Below are 27,121 nucleotides of genomic sequence, written 5' to 3' on the forward strand. Positions count from 1 at the left end.
GTTTGTGCAAGGGCCTCCAAATTGCCTCTTTTTCCTGCCAGTATACGTACGGACTTGTCCGACGTGCCTACTTGGATGCGGTCACTCATATAATCCTCCACCATTCTTTCAATGGTGAGAGAATCATATGCAGTGACAGTAGACGACATGTCAGTAATCGTTGGCAGGTCCTTCAGTCCGGACCAGATGTCAGCACTCGCTCCAGACTGCCCTGCATCACCGCCAGCGGGTGGGCTCGGAATTCTTAGCCTTTTCCTCGCTCCCCCAGTTGCGGGAGAATGTGAAGGAGGAGATGTTGACGGGTCACGTTCCGCTTGACTTGACAATTTTCTCACCAGCAGGTCTTTGAACCTCTGCAGACTTGTGTCTGCCGGAAAGAGAGATACAACGTAGGTTTTAAATCTAGGATCGAGCACGGTGGCCAAAATGTAGTGCTCTGATTTCAACAGATTGACCACCCGTGAATCCTGGTTAAGCGAATTAAGGGCTCCATCCACAAGTCCCACATGCCTAGCGGAATCGCTCTGTTTTAGCTCCTCCTTCAATGTCTCCAGCTTCTTCTGCAAAAGCCTGATGAGGGGAATGACCTGACTCAGGCTGGCAGTGTCTGAACTGACTTCTCGTGTGGCAAGTTCAAAGGGTTGCAGAACCTTGCACAACGTTGAAATCATTCTCCACTGCGCTTGAGTCAGGTGCATTCCCCCTCCTTTGCCTATATCATGGGCAGATGTATAGGCTTGAATGGCCTTTTGCTGCTCCTCCATCCTCTGAAGCATATAGAGGGTTGAATTCCACCTCGTTACCACCTCTTGCTTCAGATGATGGCAGGGCAGGTTCAGGAATGTTTGGTGGTGCTCCAGTCTTCGGTACGCGGTGGCTGAATGCCGAAAGTGGCCCGCAATTCTTCGGGCCACCGACAGCATCTCTTGCACGCCCCGGACGTTTTTTAAATAATTCTGCACCACCAAATTCAATGTATGTGCAAAACATGGGACGTGCTGGAATTTGCCCAGATGTTATGCATGCACAATATTGCTGGCGTTGTCCGATGTCACAAATCCCCAGGAGAGTCCAATTGGGGTAAGCCATTCTGCGATGATGTTCCTCAGTTTCCGTAAGAGGTTGTCAGCTGTGTGCCTCTACTGGAAAGCAGTGATACAAAGCGTAGCCTGCCTAGGAACGAGTTGGCGTTTGCGAGATGCTGCTACTGGTGCCGCCGCTGCTGTTCTTGCTGCGGGAGGCAATACATCTACCCAGTGGGCTGTCACAGTCATATAGTCCTGAGTCTGCCCTGCTCCACTTGTCCACATGTCCGTGGTTAAGTGGACATTGGGTACAACTGCATTTTTTAGGACACTGGTGACTCTTTTTCTGAGGTCTGTGTACATTTTCGGTATCGCCTGCCTAGAGAAATGGAACCTAGATGGTATTTGGTACCAGGGACACAGTACCTCAATCAAGTCTCTAGTTGCCTCTGAATTAACGGTGGATACCGGAACCACGTCTCTCACCGCCCAGGCTGCCAAGGCCTGAGTTATCCGCTTTGCAGCAGGATGACTGCTGTGATATTTCATCTTCCTCGCAAAGGACTGTTGGACAGTCAATTGCTTACTGGAAGTAGTACAAGTGGTCATCCGACTTCCCCTCTGGGATGACGATCGACTCCCAGCAGCAACAACGGCAGCGCCAGCAGCAGTAGGCGTTACACTCAAGGATGCATCGGAGGAATCCCAGGCAGGAGAGGTCTCGTCAGTGACATGGCCTGCAGGACTATTGGCTTTCCTGTGTAAGGTGGAAATTGACACTGAGGGAGTTGGTGGTGTGGTTTGCAGGAGCTTGGTTACAAGAGGAAGGAATTTAGTGGTCAGTGGACTGCTTCCGCTGTCATCCAAAGTTTTTGAACTTGTCACTGACTTCTGATGAATGCGGTCCAGGTGACGTATAAGGGAGGATGTTCCTAGGTGGTTAACGTCCTTACCCCTACTTATTACAGCTTGACAAAGGCAACACACGGCTTGACACCTGTTGTCCGCATTTGTGTTGAAATAATTCCACACCGAAGAGCTGATTTTTTTTGTATTTTGACCAGGCATGTCAATGGCCATATACAAATAAATTCAAACAGAGAAAACACACGGGCAATGACTGCCCCGTTACATCGGGCGCTAATTAATTAATTAATTAAAGAGAACACCTGATATATAATGGTTAATATAATAGCAGCTCCTACAGGGCAACTGGATGCCAAAGACAAAAATTTATACTTAATGTTCTATAAAAAACATTTAAGGAGCGCTAATATGCAATAAAAACTTTTTATTATTAGAGATAGTGGAAAACCACTTATGATGATTAGTTTATAAGTTAAGAACATAAGCAGTGCAAGTGCATATACATGTATAAGAAATCACATTCACAGTAAAAAATAGCTTTAAATTCACTGCAGTTGGCCTTTGTGCCAATTATTAGATATTTCAGTCCACAGTCATAAATAAGGCTGGTGGCATCCGTACTGATACAGGGGTAAGTAAATTGACTCCACAAGATAATTAGGATTTACTAGTGGATTTATGCAAAGGGGTTGTTATATTTGTAGTATGCTGTTGCTCACCCCTGGCATTAGGATCCGGTTTTTCACTTGTAATTGTAGACGCTGATTCCCGTCAATAGCAAGTAGCGGAGGTGGTTCTCGGCAGCTGACAGCGTCTGTGACGGGTTACCCGGCAAGGGAATACCCGAGATGAGACGGCACCTCAGCAGAACGGGGCTTTTCCAAGCACAGCAACAAGAGTTGAGCAGAAATGGATCCAATAAACGTGATGGAAAAAGACCGTACTAATCCCTTAGTAACAGTAATGGATGATCCGTGGAAGTCTCCAGCAGTGGACAAGCAGTTAGAATGACCCTCTACGCGTTTCTCCGCCCACGGTATCGGCGGTTTCCTCAGGAAGTGTGTATTCCCATTTTGGCAGGTGTGGATGTATTTAAGTAGGTATCAGCCAACCAGCTTTAGAGTCTGTTTATTCACACCTGGAGATTGTAATTGGGTTTCACACTATATTTGGTCATTTGCACAGGTTGAATTAATTAGTTTTGTTCAGGTGTAGACATTATATAGATTTCAGATAATATAAAGGGATATATATATATATATATATATATAAACTAGAGCAACAAGAATAGAGATAATACAAATACGAATAAGTATGAACACTATATTGTCGCTGTCGGCAAAGGGTGTCGAAAAATGTGTATAGATGGTCTAATGAATATATATATATGATTAGCTAAGTGTAAAATAAGCTTAGCACTCCCACATTATAGGTTGTAATGAATTTCATATGGGGGGTCAAAGTACATTGACTCATTAATAATTTTAGTACATCATGATTGAATTTTGCTTTTTTACTTTATAATAATCAACATTATTTTCGTCACCCTTATATCGAAAAACGACTAATAGTGTGGATATGGCATCCCAGAGTTTAGGCATATAAGAAACTCATAGAATTCTCATGGCTGCAGTGGCCCAGTGGATAGAGAAACGGGCTACGGTCAAGAGGCCACCGGTTCAAGACCGAAGCCAGAGTTGATACCCTTACATTTTATTTTTTTATTTTTTATTATTATTATTACATATTTATATATATAAGGTAGATATCTATTGTGAAAGACGGGGAAGAATTATTATGCCGACTTCTATTGATAGGGTAGAAAACGTCTCGAATTAAAACCAAGGACGCACAGACTATGGAGAATGGTCATCTATAAAGAGAAGGGACATATTGTTCATGAACAGCAACAGTTTACAGCTCGTGCCTTATTGTACACCATCATTTGGGCAGAAAAGAATTATTATGCCAACTTCTATTGATAGGGTAAAACATGGCTCAATTTAAAACCAGAGCCGCACAAACTAAATAGAGGGTCGTCTATAAAGAAGAGAAGCATGTTGTTCATAAATAGCAGCAGTTTACAGCTCGTGCCCTATTATACGCTATCATTTAGCATAATTAGGAATCGGAAGTAAGGCTATAAGGATAATGATGAAAACGATGTTGGTAATGATAACAGTATAATATTAAATATAAAAGAAAATCAATAGACAAGACATTTCATTGGAGAGGAAGATCGTACCTATGAAAAAATTTATGTCAATGGCCATATTCGTCCCACGGACAACAGGTGTCTCCCGGGTGCCTGACTTAGACAAACCATCTCACCATCAGAATCCTCCTTGTAAATTTCCTCCCCAGCGCCAGCAACACCCATATCCTTATCCTGGTGTACTTCAACAGTGACATCTTCAATTTGACTATCAGGAACTGGACTGCGGGTGCTCCTTCCAGCACTTGCAGGGGGCGTGCAAATGGTGGAAGGCGTAAGCTCTTCCCGTCCAGTGTTGGGAAGGTCAGGCATCGCAACCGACACAATTGGACTCTCCTTGGGGATTTGTGATTTAGAAGAACGCACAGTTCTTTGCAGTGCTTTTGCCAGCTTAAGTCTTTTCATTTTTCTAGCGAGAGGATGAGTGCTTCCATCCTCATGTGAATCTGAACCACTTGCCATGAACATAGGCCAGGGCCTCAGCCGTTCCTTGCCACTCCGTGTCGTAAATGGCATATTGGCAAGTTTACGCTTCTCATCAGACGCTTTCAATTTTGATTTTTGGGTCATTTTACTGAACTTTTGTTTTTTGGATTTTACATGCTCTCTACAATGACATTGGGCATCGGCCTTGGCAGACGACGTTGATGGCATTTCATCGTCTCGGCCATGACTAGTGGCAGCAGCTTCAGCACGAGGTGGAAGTGGATCTTGATCTTTCCCTATTTTAACCTCCACATTTTTGTTCTCCATTTTTTAATGTGTGCAATTATATGCCAGTATCAATAGCAATGGCCTACTACTATATATACTGCGCACAACTGAAATGCACCACAGGTATGGATGGATAGTATACTTGACGACACAGAGGTAGGTACAGCAGTGGCCTACTGCACCATAATGCTATATATTATATACTGGTGGTCAGCAAACTGTGCAAAACTGAAATGCACCACAGGTATGGATGGATAGTATACTTGACGACACAGAGGTAGGTACAGCAGTGGCCTTCTGTACCGTACTCCTATATATTATATACTGGTGGTCGGCAAAATGATGCACTGTACTCCTACTATATACTATCTACAATGCAGCACAGATATGGAGTGTTTTTCAGGCAGACAACGTATACTGGTGGTCACTGGTCAGCAAAACTCTGCACTGTACTCCTCCTATATAATATTATACTGGTGGTCCCCAGTCCCCACAATAAAGCAGCACACTGAGAACAGATATGGAGTGTTTTTCAGGCAGACAACGTATACTGGTGGTCACTGTCAGCAAAACTCTGCACTGTACTCCTGCTATATAATACAGCTGCTCCCCAGTCCCCACAATTAAGCAGTGTGAGCACAGATATATGCAGCACACTGAGCACAGATATGGAGTGTTTTCAGGCAGACAACGTATACTGGTGGTCACTGTCAGCAAAACTCTGCACTGTACTCCTCCTATATAATACAGCTGCTCCCCAGTCCCCACAATTAAGCAGTGTGAGCACAGATATATGCAGCACACTGAGCACAGATAATAAGGAGCGTTTTTTTCAGGCAGAGAACGGATAAAACTGGTGGTCACTGATCAGCAAAACTCTGCACTGTACTCCTCCTATATTACTATACAGCTGCTCCCCAGTCCCCACAATTAAGATATAACTAAGCAAGCACAAATATTTGCATCAACAATGAATAAACGGAGAGGACGCCAGCCACATCCTCTCCCTAACATTTCCAATGCACGAGTGAAAATGGCGGCGACGCGCGGCTGCTTATATAGAATCCGAATCTCGCGAGAATCCGACAGCGGGATGATGACGTTCGGGCGCGCTCGGGTTAACCGAGCCATACGGGAGAATCCGAGTATGCCTCGGACCCGTGTAAAATGGGTGAAGTTCGGGGGGGGTTCGGCTTCCGAGAAACCGAACCCGCTCATCACTACTTTTAATATGAAGCCTACAGACCAATACCCCTTTTCCACCTAGAAGCACGGGTCGCAGCCGGGAGCCTGACATGTGTGTTACCAGGCTGCGGCCCTTGCTCAGCCCCCTTTGCCACTGCACTCACCAACCCGGCATATTGCAGGGGCTGCGCTGGGAGATCACATGATCGCCCTTCCATACACTGTGAACGAATGCGACACGGCTTCCGTTTACACTGCACAGCTTACCGGGTTGAACTCGTGTTCAACTTGGTAAGCTACTCGGGTAGGATTCCCGGATCACTTGATCCGGGTTTTTGCAGAGGGACCCTTTTCCACTAGCAAAAAACACGGGTAAATGTGCGTCCCCGTACATTTACCCGTGTTTTTTGAGCTAATGAAAAAGGGGTATAAGAAGGGAGAACATGCAGTGCCACGCCTCTGGTATGCTGCGTGATCACCCTATGTTGTGCAAAGTAGACCACGTAATGTTAAAGTCAGTTGCTTCTGCTCAGTCTTTCTCATATTTATAGCTAAGTAGAGAACAACGTACATCAGGAGCACAAGACTGAGGGCTGCTAGACCAAACCTTCCCCCACCCCACCCCACCACACCCACCTCTGATTTACATTGCAAGAGAAATACTTTTGCATTTCTTTGTAAATGATGCTAAATGTAAACTTTCAGTTGTCTGAAAGATTCCCATAGTCTGTCTGACATTGTTTAGCAGCAATTAACAAGAGATTAAGGATTTTTCTTGCCAGAAAGGAAGATCAGGTAAGGCATACATCCAAGGTACACAACAGAAATAAACACAATACCTTATTGATTTGATAGAGTATAAAAGTAAATAAGCCCAAGCTAAATTCTGTGTTGTTTAGAAAGCAAGGGATAAAATAGATAACAATAATAATAATAATAATAATAATAATAATAATAATAACAATAATAATTGGCTGTCTGGCCAGACCTATTATGGTGTACTTGGGTGGAGTTGGGGCCTCAACAGTTATTGGCGAATGGCCAATTTGATTAACTAAAGGTAACCACTTATTTAAGTGTTATAAAATAAATACGGTTGACCGATTTTAATGGCATTTCAGTTGTCTGTGTTGTTATTTCTAGTTACGTTTTAGAACTGAGTTATTAGCAATTAAGGTTCACTGTGTGGGTTTACACATCTGCCGATAGGAAGTTTATACATAGGATGACCAGCAGAGGTGGAGATCCTCTTGTGTAGAGCCAATGTTGTGGTTCCCAGGGGAGTAATCTCTACTGACACAACAGTGTTTAAACATACGGGGGGGGGGAATTTACTAAAGGTCAATTTTAATTGATGAAAATTTATAAAACTCGATCACAATTGAGGTTTGGTTTCAGGGACTGAAACATACATTTGCTAACAGGTGACTTTTTTTATATAAATTTTTATATATTTATAAATGTGTGTTTTGGCTCTGGAAGTACAACATCAGTTTTGACCATTAGCAAATTTCCCCCAAATAAGTGCTTAAAAAATATTGGTAAGGTGAAAACCACACAACGTTTTCCTGCCCAGAACTGGCTTATTCACTTTGTTGGAGAAGGTAAAGGTTCATGCAGGGCTTACATTCTCGGGTGTGGTTCACAGGGTTGACCACACTTAGGTCGACAGTGTCTAAGTCGACCACTATTGGTCGACAGTAACTAAGTCGACACCCAAAATAGGTCAACATGACAAAAGGTCAACATGAGGTTTTTTTAAAAAAAAATTAGTGTTGTTTTCTTCGTAGAGTGACCGGGAAGCCCAATTAGTGCACCGTGTCCCTTCACATGGCTCCCTTTGCTCGCCATGCTTCATGCAAGGTTACCGTTACCAATTGTAGTCCACGTGGATCGTAAAGTATGAAAAAGTAAAAAAAAAAAAAAAAAAAAAATGAAAAACTCATGTCGTCCTTTTGTCATGTCGATCTAGAACATGTCGACCTAGTGACCATGTCGACCTAGAGACCGGATACCGACATTCTCACACCAGAACAACACCATTTGTTCTCACACCAGTACAAATAAAAGACCACCAGAACATTCAGTCATGTTTTAGCAACTAACTTATGACGGTATGAAATTATCAGACAACTTGCAGTCTATTAATATTATGTATAACACATTCAGATAAACCGGCATGCTCATCAGCATCCTATGTAATAAAAGGCTAATGCTGCTCCTCACTTCTATGGGGGGGAATTCAAGTGTTTCGTGTGCAGGCGGCCACTAGATGGCGCCCGATGGAGCAATTGAAGCGCTGACATTACTATTAAATTTACTAATCGTCGTTTTTGGTCCTATAACCAGTGGATACAGGCGACATTGTTGCTGCCTAAAAAGATGAATATTTACCATCAGTCGGGTTTCAATGACAGTAATATTTCCTTATCGAAACCAATGGTAAATAGAAGTTATAAACAAAGACAAGCACCCCAAACAGAAGCACTGCACACATCAATATGATCTGTGCAGGCTTCGTAAGGTTTAGAAAGAGTTACATTTATAAATAAAAAATAAAAATCACACTTCACACTTTTTTTTTATTTTATTTAACTCTTTCTGATATTTAATACCTAACATAGCCTGCACAGATCATAGTGAGTTTTAGTAAATCTGCAAATCCTATTCTTCTCTATGTGAAAAAAACAGCAGTTGGTCAAATGTTCTAAAGTCGTCACTTGGTTGTTTTTTTCCCGTCTGTGTTGTATTTAGTAAATGGTGGGTTTGCAAAACTAACGATAAATCACCCAAATAGCAAAAACTAACCTTTAGTACATATACCCATGAGACTTAGATCCACCATACACAAAGCAGGGACTCTGGGGACTGACTTTGAAAATCACAGCACATTGAATGGAAAGAAAAGAACATGAGCAGGATGTAATGGAGTCCAAGATCGTCTGGGTGCGGGATGGCGGACAATCTCATACTTTTTTTTTTTTTATAAAGGCATGGTTTTGTCCTGTAAGGGATTGTCCCTTTAAATAAATGTATGAGATTGCCCGGCACCCCGCACCTCCGGTGCTCTTGGATGCCATTACATCCCACTACATGCATCTATATAATGATATACTGTAAATAAGCTTTACTATTGCTCAATTTATCTCACAAAAAATGTGAATTAATATTGCCTTTCCTTGTTATGCTTCTAACTATAACCACATTCAGGGGCGGATCCAGAAGAAAATGATAGGGGGGGTACCATGGAAGGGGCAAGTACATTTGCGTGCGGCTTCGGTGCATTTGAGGTGGCGCTTCTTATACAATGCCCACAGTTGTAGCGCTCATTATGCAATGTCCACTGTACTGGTAGTGCCCCTTATATAGACCCCATAGTAGTGGTGCCCCTTTTGCAATGCCCGTATTGCCCCCAGTAGTAATGTTGCCTGTAGTAATGCCCCCAGTCATTATGCCCCCAGTAGTAATTCCCCTGCAGTTATGACCCCAGTAGTTTACCCCCCCCCCTTTAGTTTAGCCTCCCAGTGGTAATGCCCCCAGTAGTAATGCCCCCTGTAGTATGCCCCATTGTAGTTTAGCCCCTGTAGTTATGCCCCCTTGTAGCTTAGCCTTCAGTAGTAATGCCCCCCGTAGTTTGGCCCCTGTAGTTATCCCCCAGTAGTTTGGCCCCTGTAGTTAAGCCCCCAGTAGTTTGCCCCCCCTGTAGTTTAGCCCCCAAGTAGTAATGCCCCTGTAGTTAAGCCGCCAGTAGTAATGCCCCTGTAGTTACGCCGCCAGTAGTTAGCACCTTTGTAGTTGGCCCCCAGTAATAGTCCCCCAGTAGTTTGCCCCCAGTAGATGCCACCCAGTAATAATGTTCCCGAGCAGTTTGCCCCCAGTAGATGCCCCCCAGTAATAATGTCCCCCAGTAGTTTGCCCCCAGTAGATGCCCCCCAGTAATAATGTCCCCCAGCAGTTTGCTCCCAGTAGATGCCCCCCAGTAATAATGTCCCCCAGCAGTTTGCCCCCAGTAGATGCCCCCCAGTAATAATGTCCTCCAGTAGTAATGCCCCCTAGGAGTTTGCCCCCAATAGATGACCCCCCAGTAGTAATGCCCCCAGTAGATGCCCCCAGTAGATGGCCCCCAGTAAAAATGTCCCCCAGTAGCTGCCCCCAATAGATGACCCCCCAGTAGTAATGCCCCCAGTAGATGCCCCCCAGTAATAATGCCCCCAGTAGCTGCCCCCAATAGATGACCCCCCAGTAATAATGCCCCCTACGAGTTTGCCCCAATAGATGACCCCCCTGTAGTAATGCCCCCAGTAGATGGCCCCCAGTAAAAATGTCCCCCAGTAGCTGCCCCCAATAGATGAACCCTCAGTAGTGATGCCACCAGTAGATGCCCCCCAGTTATAATGCCCCCAGTAGTTTGCCCCCCCCCAGTAGTAATGCCCCTTGTTGATGCCCCCCCAGTAGTAATGTCCCCCGTAGTTTGCCCCCAGTAGATGCCCCCTCTGCATTAAGGAAGAAAAAAAAACATACTTACCGAGCCCCGTTCCCGCTTCCAGGCCGCTGCAGTCCTCCTCCTCCCTGGGCGTCCGCTCCTCAGTCAGCACTATGAGAGAGACGTCATGACTGACGTCTCTCCCATAGCGCACGGCGCACAGTGACAGCGCCGGAAGCCGGAGCTCAGTACTGAGCTCCTGCCTCCGGCTGCCGCTGTGCAGGGAGACGGGCGCCCGCTGGTAACACAATCTCAGCGGGCGCCCGTCATCTCCCTGTGCGGCGCCGGGAAGGGGGGGGGGGGAAACGGGGCACAAATAACAGGGGGGGCACGGGCCCAAGTGCCCACCCCCTGGATCCATCACTGACCACATTAAAAAAAAAAAATCGTAATTTAAATGACATCATCACATTATGACACGATCTAAGTCTCACAATCCAAATGATCTTACCTGCTGCAGACCACACTTTTCAAAATGCCTTGCGGAAGATGCCAATATATCTTCGACTGATCTTGGTTTTGGTGTCTCTGTGACAGACTAGGAATTCAATCAGAGCATTCCATTTACAATTACATATTTTACCTACCTGGTTAGTCACCACCAAACCAGACATGCAAATAGCCCACACCCAGAAGCTGAGCCAAGGAGAGGTACCCAAAAGGCCCAGAAGTTGTCCCCCAGGTTTTAAAAAGAACAAAACAACGGATTATCCAGAATACTAATAAAAGACGCACAACTATATAGTCAATAAGTAACTTCTTTTAATTACACAGTGCACTTACAAAACAGTAGGTTTATTGTTACTGCATTTTGCTAGCATGAGGTTCTTGCTCAATGATCCCACTGCAGCATGGAGGCACAGTAATCGCTCTTACCTAAATCACACCTCTAACTGCTATATAAAGCCTAAGGATTTTCCACCGAACAAATTATGCCTATTACATTTAAAATTTATTATAATTTATGCCCAGATCTATGCCTCCTGTGTGACTTCTCTGCACTATAGGCCTAATTGATGTTTGCATGCAGTACCGATGTTTTCACAACAAAGCGATTATCAGCAGACTACGCATTTGCTGCGATTGCACTGCCGACATGCCAACTTGCAGTGACATTTTATATGCAGAGTAATTGTCAGGAAGGGACCGCTTGGGTGAGTTAATGTGGGAGTAGCAGCAAAAATGCAGGCGTGTCATGTTTCAATGCATGTATCTGCCTGCAGCTGAGATCATGTACGTAGAGAAATATGGCACCAGCATCGCTACTGCTGCAGCCAGTCTGCGTAACCATAGGTCAACAATAGGAGTTAATGTTCCTCATTATTGTGTCGTTGCTGCGTATGAGTATGCATTCGCAGAGGATTTTGCGATGGTTCCAGTGGGCATCTATCTTCTTTCCTGGGCGCCAGGTTCCCTTAACCTAAAAAAATGCAGCTGCGTATGCTTTTGCGTACAGAAATGAATTAGGACATAGTTTCCTACCCTCCCTCATTCTGCAGGAGACTCCCTGAAATAGAAGCAATCTCCCTCACTCCCTGATTAGACCAGCAATCTCCCTGATATTACCTTACTCCCATTATATAGCTGTTACATTCTTGGGGAAAAGATAAATTAGAGATATATACATTCAAATGGGGTCATCAGCGCCATTTCCCTGTATTGGTTATAAGGCACAATGATCCCTATGGCTACATTCATTTTAAATAAGGTTTCTCATGGCCACAGTATATGTGTATACAGTATACTAACTTTGGGGCTCATTTACCTTTGATGCAAGTCATTTTCATGACACGCCTCTTAGATGCAGCAGTACACGTCCGCGCTTATAGGTGTTACTTTCACAATCTCCCTGAAATGCTTTTTCAAAAGTAGGCAAGTATGAATTAGGCCCTATGATATAAGATTAACGGAAGCAGCAGGCTTTCACATCACAGCACATCAGAGGAGCAGAGAGAACCATGCATTCTGCAGTACGTGATCTGCCCCCCTGCAAGCTCGAGCTAGACTATTATTTGAAAATTCATGGCAAGTGAAGGTCTTAGGCTATGTGGGGGTATTTTAGAGCAAGTAGAGGTCTAAGTGACATGTGGGAGCATGAGATGAGTGACATGGGGATACAAAGGACATGTTGGGGCTGTTTTTATGAATAATAGCTCTGAGGAATTATAACTTTTTTTTAAATCAAGTTTATTTTCTCATTGTAATCAGGAAAAACAAAATTGTAAAACAACATGAGCTTGTGTGATATGAGGCACAGCTTTACACCTATCTGGCTATCTAATATCTACACAGCTGTTCAGATTGTAGTTTCTTATAAACACAATTAAAATACCAATCCTCTGGGCAGCCAGCCACAATCAGGTACTGTACTGCCACTAATTAACCAAGTATGATGAATGCTCTTCATATTGTATAGAGGTCCCTAGAATACTCCCTGTATTTTATATTGGTCAATAGGATGCTCTATGTATTGTAGATTGTTCATTAGGATGCTGTCTGTATTGTGTAAAGGTCCATAGAAAGCTCACGGTATTGTATAATCGGGCATTACAATTGTGTAAAGGGTCCATAGAAATCTGCCTATATTGTACTGTAAATCCTTTACTCTGATACTCTGTGTTGTATATCAGTTCCTAAAATGCGCTCTGTATGGTTTAAAAGGTCCCCATAGTGCTCTCTGTCTTTTATAGAGGGCCTAATTCATATGTGAACGCAAATGCAACTGTAATTGTGATTTTCTAGGCCAGGGAGCTGCTATTGTTACCAAGTGAAGCGGTCGCCAAGGAATGAAGAGACGACTTTGAGAGCCATTGCAAACTCATTCGCAATTGCGTACACATTTGCAGCCTAAACGTAAAAGCAAGGAACATCAAGGCTAAGGGTTGCCCTATGACGATGCAGACTGGCCGCAGCAATAGCGACACTAGCGCCATGTTTCTCTGGGTACATGATCACAGCTGAATGAAGATATATGCCCCAAATAAAAGCCATGACACACCTGTTTTTGTCACTACCCCCAATAATTTCCTGTTAACACCTCCAAAAGGTCACTTCCTGTCAATCACTTTTCAGTTAAATCCTCATTGCAAGTGAGATCTCAGCAGCACCTTGGCACATGCGCAGTCTGCCAATAATCGCTCATTGTACGATAAATGGTCACTAAACTCTGCATCACCTGATGAATGCCCCATCCTGGCAGAGAAAGTGCAAAACAATACCACCTTAATCCTTATACATAAAGACACGGAGACTTGTATAAGGGGAAAGTAAGGTCAGCTTTATTTATTTAAAACGAAACTATTTAAGGTATAACTAAACTAGCATAACTCTGATACTGAATGAAAGCGAAAGAAGAAAGTATGGTGGCCCATAAAGAACGGCCCCCACAGTGCAAAATCACCAACTGCATACACCAATTTACCACAGGGGTGGCGCACAGCTAGCCCCCATAACCATGCCCAAGCTGTACACCTCCCACCCCAATGACACATCAACATGAGGCCCACCTGGACCGGTGGTTCCCGATGTCCCCAGTAGGGTAAAATCAGCCTAAAACATGTATTGGAGGGAAAAGCACCTCAAGCCCAAAAGACAGATGGCAACTGCAACTGTTCTTTCCCGCCACAAAAGCTGACACCAACAACATAACAACTACACATTGTAGGGAGGGTGGGTAACATCCATGAAGAAACAATTCCCTATATTGGATTCCTAGAGCAATCCTGAAATGGACCTAAAACCCCACCCCCTATCTCCAACTCCATAGTCTAACCATACCTCACCCTACCTCACAACAAAGCCTCCCAGAAACATTAACCCTTCCCTGCCCGGAGGAAACTAATCCCAGGTTCAGGTGTTTAATCTCCTCCATGTATAGAAATTGCATTCCGTCCTACTACATACAAACATGAATTAGGCCAGAGATCTCTCAAAAACTTCCCATATTGTAAATAAGTCACTAGAATGATCTTTGTATTTCATATACAGTATATACAAAAATAATTTGTGCATCTATAATGGATGCAGGGTATGCAGTGCACATAGGCCCCCGAGTTTCACGGGGGTCCACACTGCACACCCTGCACCCATATATTATATGTACCCCCCTGGAGTCCTGCGGCGGCCGGCGCTGCAGACAGAAATCATATGGAAAATTACACTGTGTCCATTTTCCCAGTGATTTGTGCATGTGTAGTACAGATGTCCCCAAGTACAAAACACAGGCACCATGTTCCTGGAGACCTGAGTCTACAGCGATGTCAGAGAGAAGGGGGCCCAAAGGGAGCTTCTCCTCTCTAAGGGGTATATTCAATTAAAGTCGGATCCATTCCGACATGTATTTGTCGGAATGGATCCGACAACTCCTATTCAATCCCATCTTAATTCGACTTTTTCAAGTCGAATTTAGATAGGACGCAGAGGAGGAGAAGGGGGGTGTGCCGCGGGGGGACAGCCGGCGGGCATACAGGGAGATCAGCGCTGCAGCAGGATGTCACTCAGCCGCCCGACCTCACGGCAGCTTCCACCCGGCTCCAGCAGCATGCTGGAGCCGGGTGTAAGCTGCCGTGAGGTCGGGCGGCTGAGTGACAGCCAGCTGCAGTGCTACTGTAGCGCTGATCTCCCTGTATGCCCGCCGGCTGTCCCCCAGTCTCTCTGCGGCTCTCCCCCCTCGTCTCCTCTGGGTCCGCATCTCAGTCTGACATAATTTTGATGTCGGACTGAGATGGTCGAAAAGGGGGCCAAAACCTGTCGGATTTGTCCCCGTTTTCGACATAAACACGTGGATCGGCAGCTATTCTGCTGATCCACGTGCTTTTCGACAAGTCGATAAATTCAGACCTGATCGCAGCAGCAAATTTGTTAGCAGAATCATGTGCACTGCAGGGGAGGGGGGGGGGGGCAGACATAACGTGGAGAGCGAGTTAGATTTGGCTGGTTATATGGTTTCTGTGCAAGGTAAATACTGGCTGCTTTATTTTCACACTGCAATTTTGATTTCAGTTTGAACACACCCCACCCAAATCTAACTGTCTCTGCACATGTTATATCTGCCCCCCCTGCAGTGCACATGGTTTTGCCCATCTGCTGCTACGATCAGGTCCATAGTGCAGGAGGGTAGCATATGTATATAAATATGCATGTTCTGATGTACAGTGTGTAATATATGTGCTGGCTGGTTCCGCCAGGGATTGGTAGCGCTGTGTGCATCAGGTGCCTTGTGGATTCAGCATAAGGCATCACAGTCCTCTTAAGACTGCCCCCGGACTCCCATTGGCTAGTTTCACAGGAGTCTGGGGGATGGGTCCCGGGTGCACTAATGTTCCCTATATTGTAACTATGGGGCAGACTTATTGAACTCGGTGAAGTGATAAAGTGGTAGGTGATAACGAACCAGCCAGTCAGCTCCTAACTGTCATTTTTCAAACCCAGCCTGTGACATGGCAGTTAGGAGCTGATTGGCTGGTGCGTTATCACCTTCAACTTTATCACTTCACCGAGCTTAATAAATCTGCCCCCATGTCACTAGAATGGTCTTTGTGCCCTTTGTGCCCTCTGTGTCCCTCCTTACAGCAGCGGAGGGTTAGTGAGAGGAGACAGCAGATTGACATGCGGACGCTCGTCCGCATGTCAATCTGCGCTAAATCAGTGGCGGCGCCCCCGCAGCCCTGCGCCCCCAAGCCACCGCGAGGGCTGCGGGGGCAGTAGTTACGCCACTGTTTGTACTGTATTGATGTTACCAGAACAGTCTCTGCATTTAAAGTAGTCAGATGAGGCACGTAAGCATTGGGTTTTATAATAGCTGTGTCAGATAACATTTTTTTATTTTTTTTATTTTGTGGCTTATCTGAAATCACAACAAATCAATTAATTTGTAATAAAGAAAAAATATGATAAAATAATATTCTCTACTCCTCCTTGTTTCTATTCACCCTATGCTTTCATAGTACACTCTTCTCCATTCACTGGAGCTTGTCTTTAAGAAGGCAGACCGAGGCATCTACTTCATTCAGTGGGTCTGTTATACATGTAATGAATGCTAATGTTCTGGCCTTACTGCTAAGTTAGTGTTTGTATTTGTCTCTGCATACAAAGAAAAGCTTGTCAATATGCACAGGAGCCTGGTAGACTAGGCTTTAGATATTGAAAACTACAAATCAATGCGTCTCTCCTCATGAATCATGTAAGATAAAAGTTTCCCAAGAATATCTGTAAAACATTTCCTAATGTTTCCCTCCAGCTGATGTTTGGGAACTTCTAGTGGCATTTTGGAAACGTTATCTCGGTTTCTAGTTACACAGTTTGTACATAGACTCAAACCCTCAATTCTTGGTTTCAGCTAAAAATATGCTTGGTGGACAGAGAATAAATTTCCTCCATAGGTCCAACCTCATATCAATTTAGGGCCACCCCTTCATTCATTCAGGCATTTTATCTTCTTTTTTTTTTTTTTATTCAATACATTTTTATTAAATTTTTTTCAAATTTTGTTAGAACAACTTACACAATAGCTAAAAGCAACAAAAACACACACAGTAATAACAACATACATACAGCTGCATACAAAAAATAAAGAATAAACACATAGTGCAGCAGGCAGGTGAGAATTCAAACAAAACTATACATTAACAGCGCAGCGGTGACCAGGAACAAAGCGGTCCCAGCATACCACTTATAAAATAAGCAGAGGCATAGCAGAGATAACATAATATACCACAACACAACACAATACAACCTGGCTGGCTACGGGCTACCCACATCCACACCTCCCAAAGGGAAGAAAAAAGTAAAAAAGTACAAATCCGGGACTTATTTATCCTTAAAATATCTAGAGCCCATCCACTTTCCCCATATCGTAAAGAATATTTTTTCCGCATTCCTAGCCAGGAACACAAATTTTTCATGCGCAATAGTTTAATTAACCGAGGAGACCCATGCCCTAAGAATCGGGGCCTCCCCAGCCAACCACAGCCTAGCTATGCAAACCTTGGCCAGAGCAAATAAATTAATGACATAACGTCTGCTGGGTGGATCTAAAGCCTCTTCATCCATAACCAACAATACACATGCTAGAGGCGTAAATACGGGAGAGGGAATACCTGTATCAATTATGACACATATGACCTCTTTCCAAAACATCGACATCGCAGGGCATGACCAAAGCAGATGCCAAATGTCAGCCCCCAGGCTTCCACATTTAGGGCACTTCGAATTATGAGATCCCCCAATATGTGCCAGCCTCACTGGGGTCATATATACCCTATGCAATATATATAATTGTATCTGCTGGTATCTAACGGAAGAAGATGAGATCCGATGGGACCCCAACGCATCCCTCCATATATCGTCTGACAACAACCCGACATCTGACTCCCACTTAATCCTAAGAGAGAAAAGAGGGTCAGTATGGTGCATCTGGAGTATACGGCCATATATCCTAGAAACTAAGGGGTACATTTACTAAGGTGGGAGTTTTTTTAGAACTGGTGATGTTGCCCATGGCAACCAATCAGATTCTACTTAACATTTGTCTAGCTGCTTCTAGAAGATAATAGATACTGATCTGATTGGTTGCTATGAGCAACATCACCAGTTCTAAAAATCTCCCACCTTAGTAAATTTACCACAAAGTGTCCTGATTCTAGTGTCTGCAACATTGATTTGACCGGGGAGTCAGCGAGGATTGGCGGGCCATCGGGATATTGGGCGGCCAGAGCATGTCACAGCTGGAGGAACCGAAAGAAAAACCCTTGAGGGACATTATACTCTCGTTGAAGTTGCTGAAATGACTTAAGCGTCCCATCATTATACAAATGGCCCAAAGAGCACACTCCCCACCTCCCCCAGACCTCCTGGACTTGAAGCGGACACAGTTCCGGCAGACCATAAATATTATCTAATGGGGTGTCAGGATCAATACCGTGACCTTGCATCACAGAGTGTACCAATTTCCAAATCAAAATGGATTGTTTTATAAGTGGCAGTGCAGACATTTTGATGCTGCCGCAAAGGAGTAGTTGTAGTGGAGAACCACCAGGGTAATCTTGTAACAGCATCAGTGAGTGCAAGGCAGAGGTATCAAGATCGTTAACCCATTCCCAGATATAAGTCAGCTGAGCCGCGTAATAGTAAAACCGGAAGTTGGGAAGAGCCAAACCCCCCAATTCCCGTGTCCTGGTCAGGGTATCAAGTCTCAGGCGTGCCCGCTTACTAGCCCAAATCAAAGAGAAAGTAAACCATCTATTTGTTTGAAGATCTTCTCAGGGATATAAACAGGGGACTGCTGTAAAATATATAGAAGTTTGGGCTGGAAAACCATTTTTATCAAATTGAATCTCCCTGTGACCGTCAAAGGTAGCTTCCCCCAGGTCTTCACTCTATCACGAAGGAACGTTATTTGAGGTGTGATGTTAAGGGAGGTGAATTTTCGGGGATCGTTAGACACCCAAATACCCAGATATTTGAAGGAGTCCACCCACCGTAATGGAAGAGTAATTAATGGGGAGGCAGGAATCTCGCCCCGAAGCGGGATAATAAAGGATTTCTCCCAATTAATTAGAAGCCCAGAGTACCGCCCAAACTCGTTAATAATTTCTAAAATCCTAGGCATAGACTCAGCATAGCGATCCACAAATAACAGAATATCGTCAGCATACAGGGCTACCCTATCCTCCCGAGTACCGAATTTAAAACCAGAAATCCCCCCGTCCGTCCTCAAGAGACACGCAAGGGGTTCAATAGCCATAGCAAACAGGGTAGGGGACAGCGGGCATCCCTGCCGCGTACCTCTGGACAACGGAAAGGAGTGAGACACAAAACCATTCACCACCACTCTGGCTGAGGGAGAGGAGTACATTAAACGAACATATTTAATAAAATTTGGGCCTATACCAAATCTACGCATGATTTCCCACAAATAGTCCCACTTCACAGAATCAAAGGCCTTAGAGGCATCTAATGAAACAACTATGGAGGGGGAAGAGTCTTCATGGGGAATCTGCAAATGAGTGAATAAAAGTCTAAGATTAATGGATGTCGATTTATTGGGCATAAATCCCCTCTGATCCGGGTGTATTATATGAGAGATAACCGTATTCAATCTACCCGCCAGTACCTTGGCCAAAATTTTTACATCAGTGGGCAAAAGAGATATAGGGCGATAGGACTCAACTTTCTTATGGTCCTTGTCAGGTTTAGGAAGAACCACAATCAATGCCTCCGCCATTGACGGAGGGAGAGACTCCTGTGCAAAGATTTGGTTATACAACTCAAGTAGGTGAGGGACAAAAAAATCCGAATGTTGCTTATATAACTCGGACGGTATACCATCTGACCCCGAAGCTTTACCACTAGGAGAGGCCTTAACAGCGGCCATAATTTCCTCAGGCGAAATGGGTGCCTCCAAAAGATCATAAGCTTCACAGGACAAAGAGGGGAAACAAACCGTGTCTAAAATATTCGTCCAGTTGCGACGGAGTACAGTCTAGTTTGCAACCATACAGACAGCTATAATATGACACAAACTCCGACACAATCTGTGGAGTCTGCGTCAGAGCAGTACCATCCGAGGCCATAATCTCAATCACAACATTAGCAGTTTTGTCACCCCGTGCCAGGGAAGCCAGATATGGCCCAGGCCTATCGCCAGTAGCATAAAAGGTATGGAAAGAAAAAAGGAGTCTATGCTGAGTCTTTTCCATTAAATAATCGTTCCATTCCCTTTGGGCCGAGAGCCAGGTTAATCTAGAACTATCCAGGGAGTCCCGCAAATATTGTGTTTCCGCAGCGGCACTCTGGGCCTCCAGCCCAGCCTCCCGATGCCTATAGAAGGACTTCAAATTAGACACCCGTTTGATCAAAGTACTCCTCAGAAACGCCTTGAACGTGTCCCACAAATTAGAGATAGAGTTTTCGGCATTATTCATCTCAAAGAATTCCCGCCATGCGGCTACCAATTCAGAGCCATCTCCCATATGTACAAGCCAAAACGGATTAAACTTCCATACAGCCTGGCCCCTAGAACAGTGGAAATCCAGGGTAAAGGTCAAGGGGGAGTGATCCGATATACCCCTTTTCTCATATCTAATATCACTAACCCGGGGAACCATGTCGCTCGAGAGGAGGGCCAGGTCAATTCTAGAGAACGACGAATGAGAGTGAGAGAAGCAGGAATACGGTTTAAGAAACGGATGCCTCAATCTCCAGGGATCAACCAGGCCCAACCCCGACACAACATCAGCAAAAGCGGATTTCCTAGGTTGGGCAGAGGGAGGAGAAGCAGAGAATCTGTCCAGTGCCACATCTAATACATTATTGAAATCCCCCAGGCAGATAACAGATATCCCTGGAAATTAAGCCATAAACCCAGCCGCCTTCTTAAGAACATCAGGAGAGTAAGGAGGAGGCACATACACAGCTAGGAGGAGTACAGGAACATAATATAATCTACATTTCAAAAATACATATCTCCCCAGGGATCTGTTTGTATAGACTCCAGCACAAAGGGGACGGTCCTTCTAATGAGAACCGAAACTCCGCGATTGGCAGAGGTGTGCATTGAATGGAACGCCCAACCCACCCAGGGTTTCTTTAAAGACAGAATCCTACCGCCCACCAGATGAGTTTCCATAAGACAAACAACGTCAGCAGTACTTTGTCTAATTTGTCGAAGTACCAGGGACCTCTTAATTGTATCATTAAGCCCTCTCACATTCCACGACATCAAGCCCAGCCATAAGAAATCAAAAAACATAATAAGGACAATACCCCGCAGCCAGCCAAATCCGCCATGCAAATGTGCAATTGCTGGACACCAGTGCCTAAAGAATACAGCAGCAATCCACATACAATCAAACCTTAAACATCCACACATAAAATAACCACAACCTGGAACAACCCTCCTCCCCCCACCCTGTATACCACCCCCAACAAGTAGCATACTTGGATCCCAGAACAAAATACAAATTCCTACAAAATAAAACAAACAAAAATCCGTTGCACCATTAAGTGGTGCAGGCACACCCTAAACGAGGCCAAGAATATAACGGCTCTTGGGAAAAAAAGGGAGATAGCTTCCAGCCACCAACCACAACACCCCTGAAAAAATTAAGGGTGAATCATATAGATTCTCCCCCCAGGACTGTATAACACACAAAAGAAAACATATACGGATAGTGTAGAACCATATATATTCCCCCCCCCCACCCAAAAAGAATCAAAACAAAACCCATGACAGAATATTTAAATACAAAAATAATTAACATATCTAAACAAATGAAACAGAGCAGCAGAAGAGGAGAAAGAAACACGCAACTATTAAACATTCCCTCATCATGCAGCCCCACAGGAGATAGCATATATCCACATTTGACACAGCAAAAGTCCTGCAACCAGAGCTACATGGAAAATCAAGGATCAGCAAGAGCACGCCTTGCCGGGAAGCGTCTGTCCAGCCACATCATAGCCTCACGAGGAGTCGCAAAAAAAATTGTTTCGCCATCAGCCACCACCCGCAGTTTCAATGAAAAGAGCATAGCATATGGCAAATCAAGTTCACGGAGCCTCCTTTTAACAGGCAAGAATTGAGCCCTATCTTTTTGTACATCCACCGCGAAGTCCGGGAAGACCGATACCGGCGACCCGTTCCATTTTAAAGGGCCTTTCGTGCGAGCAAGTATCAGAACAATGTCCCGGTCACGGAAATGGAGGAATCTGGCAATGAAGGTACGGGGTGGGGCCCCCTGGAGGCAACGGTCGCATCGGAACTCTATGAGCTCGTTCTACGGTGAAGTAAGGCGAAAATTCTTCAGACCCAAAGGCATCCCGGAGCCACTTTTCGAGAAACTCTTCAGGAGTGAGCCCTCCTCCTTCTCAGGTAGGCCGATGAAGCGGATATTGTTACGCCGTAAACGTCCCTCCATATCCGTCAGTTTTTTGCGCACATCAGTCATCTGAGATTCCAAAGCATCAGTACGCCATCCCAGCGGGGTGACAGAATCCTCAACATTAGAGATACGGTTCTCGGCCTCTCCAACCCTCTCCATCACCCGCTGGAGATCCTGATGAATAATGGAAAGGTCACACTGCACCTGCCCAATTTTATCAGCCAAACGAGCTACACTAGCGGTCACCGCGTCCAATACTCTCTGTAACGCAGCATCTGGTGGATCAGAGGAGGCAGAACTATAAGCAGGAGATGGGGGTGATGCCTCAGATCTTACAGTCTCTCCCCTCTGCTGCTGAGGTCCGGGGTTACAGATAAACTTCTCCATCGCGCCCGCCGCCGCACTGTGCTGGCGGCCCCTCACCATTTTGGATAACACGATGCCGCAACAACCGACCAGCAGTATATATCAAAGCAAAGGCAGGCAAAGAGGAGGGGGGGGTGCTTGCACCAACGCACTATAAAAGGCCAGCAGGCGCGGTAAATATATATAGACACAGGGTAGTTCCCGGCTGTATTGCGGAATATCGGCTCAGTGTAGCCCGATGGATATGGGCCAGGGAGCTAAGCAGTATCCGAACTCAGTAGCTTCTATAGGGCACGGAGAGCCAAGTCCACAACAGCGTCTCCCATGCTTGGCAAAGGAGCACACTCCCTGCAGCAATATAAACAGGAGCAGAGAGCTGTATAAACCAGAGCAATAGGAGGGGGAAGAGGGCACATGCACCACAACCAAACCCCAGTACACCTAGCACAGGCTGCAATGGGTCAGTGCCCGAGTACCTGGACGTATGAAGAGAGTTCAGGCATAAAGGGTCTCAGGTGTCCCAGGAGCGGTCCGCGGGCTGGCAGTGGCAGATAATGCAGGACAGGCAGGGCGGACGTTCAAAGAGCGCTTCAGGCGCTCACACAGCCAGACGGAGCGGCGGGCGCTTCCTCCTCACACCCGCTCGTAACTGCCGCGGCTGGCTGCAGCGGGCGGCGGTGAGAAGCAGGAGAGACGGACTTCCGGGGAGCCGAGAGCGCAAACCCGCGGCGTCACACGCGGGCTCAGCGCACACCAGGGCACCTTCACAAGACGGCTCCAAACGAGTCAGTAAACAGCAGCAACTGGTTGAATTCCACACCAGGGGGGCACCACTACTTTAAACAGCTACGGTCCAAAAAGCAGCCTCGGGGGAAGAATAGAGGATATAACTGAAGGATATTGTGGCTGGAGAGCTGCACAATGCAGTGCTACTCCATGCCCGTCCTGGCCACTCCCCCCGCATTTTATCTTCTTTAATCTCCCAGCAGGATACCTCTGGTATAAAATGGGGGGCAAAAGGAAGAATTATGTGCCTTCCTCGTCATAGATGCTGCAGCTCCAATCTGCAAGGTCCAACTAGGACTCTGAGTAATGAGTGATTTGAGCACCAGGAGGGACCACCTTAATACCTATGGAGATCTGTGTGTCAATTACAGGTTATCCAGTTTCATAGCAATCTCTTCCATAAGTATGTTGTTATTATAATACATCTATGTAATAGGATAGGTTTGCATGCCAAAAGCATGGTATCCCCAATCAAGTGTTTATAGAAATTTTGCTTTACATTAATAATGTTTATTCTGTTATTTACCTTTCTTGGCCAGGAATGGTGGAGCCTAGTAATAGTAATACATAAAAACAAGGCATGTACAAATAACTGATTATTTTTTCTCTACTTTCCATTTAAGTGAAGTTATGATAAAACAAAACTTTTTTCAGTTTCATTTTACACTAAGTTGATGTTGTACTGCCTGCTTTGTAAAAGAAAGGTCTATAGGGCAGTACGGATGGTGTAATGGTTAGCATTACCGCCTCATAGCACTGAGGTCATGGGTTCGATTCCCACCATGACCCTAACTGTGTGGAGTTTGTATATTCTCCCCGTACTTGCGTGGGTTTCCTCCGGGTACTCCAGTTTCCTCCCACAATCCAAAAATATACTGATAGGTTAATTGGATCCCAACACAATTAACCCTAGTGTCAATGTGTGTGCGTGTACATGTGATAGGGAATATAGATTGTAATCTCCACTGGGGCAGGGACTGATGTGAATGGCCAGAAAAATTCTCTGTAAAGCGCTGCGGAATATGTGTGCGCTATGTAAATAAATTGTAATAATAATAATAAGAAGAAGAAGAATAATGCAGGGGTTTCCAGTCTATGGAGAGATTTCATGTGAAAATTCCACAGCCTTCCTCAATGCAAACTGTGGGGAAGATTTATCAAGTGGAGAGAGATACAAACCAATCAGCTACTAACTGGCATAGTTCAAACACAGGGGCATATGTACTAAGCTTTGGAAAGAGATAAAGTGGAGAGAGATAAAGTACCAGCCAATCATGTCATAAATGCCATGTTACAGGCTGTATTTGAAAAATGACAGGAGCTGATGGAGAGACAAAGTTGTTGTAGATATATGCCATATCCAGCTTTTACACACAGCAAAATTACATAGACACCACAACAGATGTGTCTTTATACACCTAGCACCTTTACGCCACACTGTGCAAGATGGTTGGCGCAACTAAGACGCTCTGACACAGGGAGTGCATAATCATTTTCCCTAAATATTGTGTCTTAATCGCATCGCAGTCACATACTGTACAAAGCTGCTTACAGTGCACCAGAGACACTAGGTACAACCTATGTACAAAGTCACAGATTCAGCATAACGGAATGTGGTGGACGGAATAGATCCGGCTGCTTGTATCTGAATAATTTTTACACCGATTTGTAACTCAGTTGCACACAGTTTTGACATTACTTGACGTTTAATTGATGCCAATAAGACAACACGAGAGAAACAAAAAGGCTGCTTGCCGTAGCAAGGACATTGTTCGCCAAGAGGATTCTTTTTCGTGAGCTTAGAGCAAAGGTGTATGGAGGACAGATGTGTATTTTATTCTTCTTCCAGAAAGTTTTTCGGCCACACGACAGGTTATGCTTCTGATGTGATCTTCCCTTTTGGAGCTGAAATGCATGCTCCACGTGTGACTGATGTGCATGATGTGAAATGCTACTAAATAATGATGGCTACTTCCCAGGTAGAGCTACTATCATTTTGAACTTAAAAACCAAGATACCTATGTGCCTTAAAGTTTGAATGTATAATAAACTCCCCTTAATACTTTGTTCTAGGCAGTGGCGTAAGTTCGTCACAGTCGCCCGGAGGCAAGATAAATATTGAAATATTGGTACCCCCCCTATTTCCTATATTAAGGTGTGTGTGTGTGTGTGTGTGTGTGTGTGTGTGTGTGTGTGTGTGTGTGTGTGTGTGTGTGTGTGTGTATTTGCTCCTGTAGAGGAAGCATGAGAATTCTAACTATATGAAGTTACGTGTAATTGTCAGAGAAGTATCTTCATATACTGTAGTTAAAATTCTCATATTTCCGGGGACGTGGCCTAGCTGTATCCTGGAGCAGACGTGCTGCGGAGGAGCTCCCAAGGATAAACCCAAATATACCCCTTTTCTCTATCGTCCTAGTGGATGCTGGGGTTCCTGAAAGGACCATGGGGAATAGCGGCTCCGCAGGAGACAGGGCACAAAAGTAAAGCTTTCCGATCAGGTGGTGTGCACTGGCTCCTCCCCCTATGACCCTCCTCCAAGCCAGTTAGATTTTTGTGCCCAGCCGAGAAGGGTGCAATCTAGGTGGCTCTCCTAAAGAGCTGCTTAGAAAAGTTTAGCTTAGGTTTTTTATTTTACAGTGAGTCCTGCTGGCAACAGGATCACTGCAACGAGGGACTTAGGGGAGAAGAAGTGAACTCACCTGCGTGCAGGATGGATTGGCTTCTTGGCTACTGGACATCAGCTCCAGAGGGACGATCACAGGTACAGCCTGGATGGTCACCGGAGCCTTGCCGCCGGCCCCCTTGCAGATGCTGAAGTAAGAAGAGGTCCAGAATCGGCGGCAGAAGACTCCTCAGTCTTCTAAAGGTAGCGCACAGCACTGCAGCTGTGCGCCATTTTCCTCTCAGCACACTTCACACGGCAGTCACTGAGGGTGCAGGGCGCTGGGAGGGGGGCGCCCTGGGAGGCAAATGAATACCTATTTTGGCTAAAAATACCTCACATATAGTCTCCGGAGGCTATATGGAGATATTTAACCCCTGCCAGAATCCGTTAAGAGCGGGAGACGAGGCCGCCGAAAAAGGGGCGGGGCCTATCTCCTCAGCACACAGCGCCATTTTCCCTCACAGAAAGGCTGGAGGGAAGGCTCCCAGGCTCTCCCCTGCACTGCACTACAGAAACAGGGTTAAAACAGAGAGGGGGGGCACTAATTTGGCGTTAGAAATATATAAAAAAGATGCTATAAGGGAAAACACTTATATAAGGTTGTCCCTATATAATTATAGCGTTTTTGGTGTGTGCTGGTAAACTCTCCCTCTGTCTCTCCAAAGGGCTAGTGGGTCCTGTCCTCTATCAGAGCATTCCCTGTGTGTGTGTGCTGTGTGTCGGTACGTGTGTGTCGACATGTATGAGGACGATGTTGGTGAGGAGGCGGAGCAATTGCCTGTAATGGTGATGTCACTCTCTAGGGAGTCGACACCGGAATGGATGGCTTATTTAGGGAATTACGTGATAATGTCAACACGCTGCAAGGTCGGTTGACGACATGAGACGGCCGACAAACAATTAGTACCGGTCCAGACGTCTCAAAAACAC

The 27,121-nt window shown here is 45.2% G+C and overlaps 1 protein-coding gene across 3 annotated transcripts in view; it reads right to left on the reverse strand.

Moving 5' to 3' along the window:
- SH2D4A (SH2 domain containing 4A) overlaps positions 1 to 27,121 on the reverse strand; it is a 196,993-nt gene that overhangs the window by 44,458 nt on the left and 125,414 nt on the right. For 2 of the 3 annotated variants that reach the window (XM_063919989.1, XM_063919990.1), the window contains exon 5: positions 10,941 to 11,027. The exons of the other annotated variant lie outside the window; for it this stretch is intronic. In XM_063919989.1, the coding sequence (XP_063776059.1) occupies positions 10,941 to 11,027 (87 nt within the window). The remainder of the gene's footprint in view (positions 1 to 10,940; positions 11,028 to 27,121) is intronic. 3 annotated transcript variants of the gene reach the window in all.

Source organism: Pseudophryne corroboree, chromosome 1 (genome assembly GCF_028390025.1).
Source record: "Pseudophryne corroboree isolate aPseCor3 chromosome 1, aPseCor3.hap2, whole genome shotgun sequence".
In the NCBI taxonomy this organism is placed as follows: Eukaryota; Metazoa; Chordata; class Amphibia; order Anura; family Myobatrachidae; genus Pseudophryne; species Pseudophryne corroboree.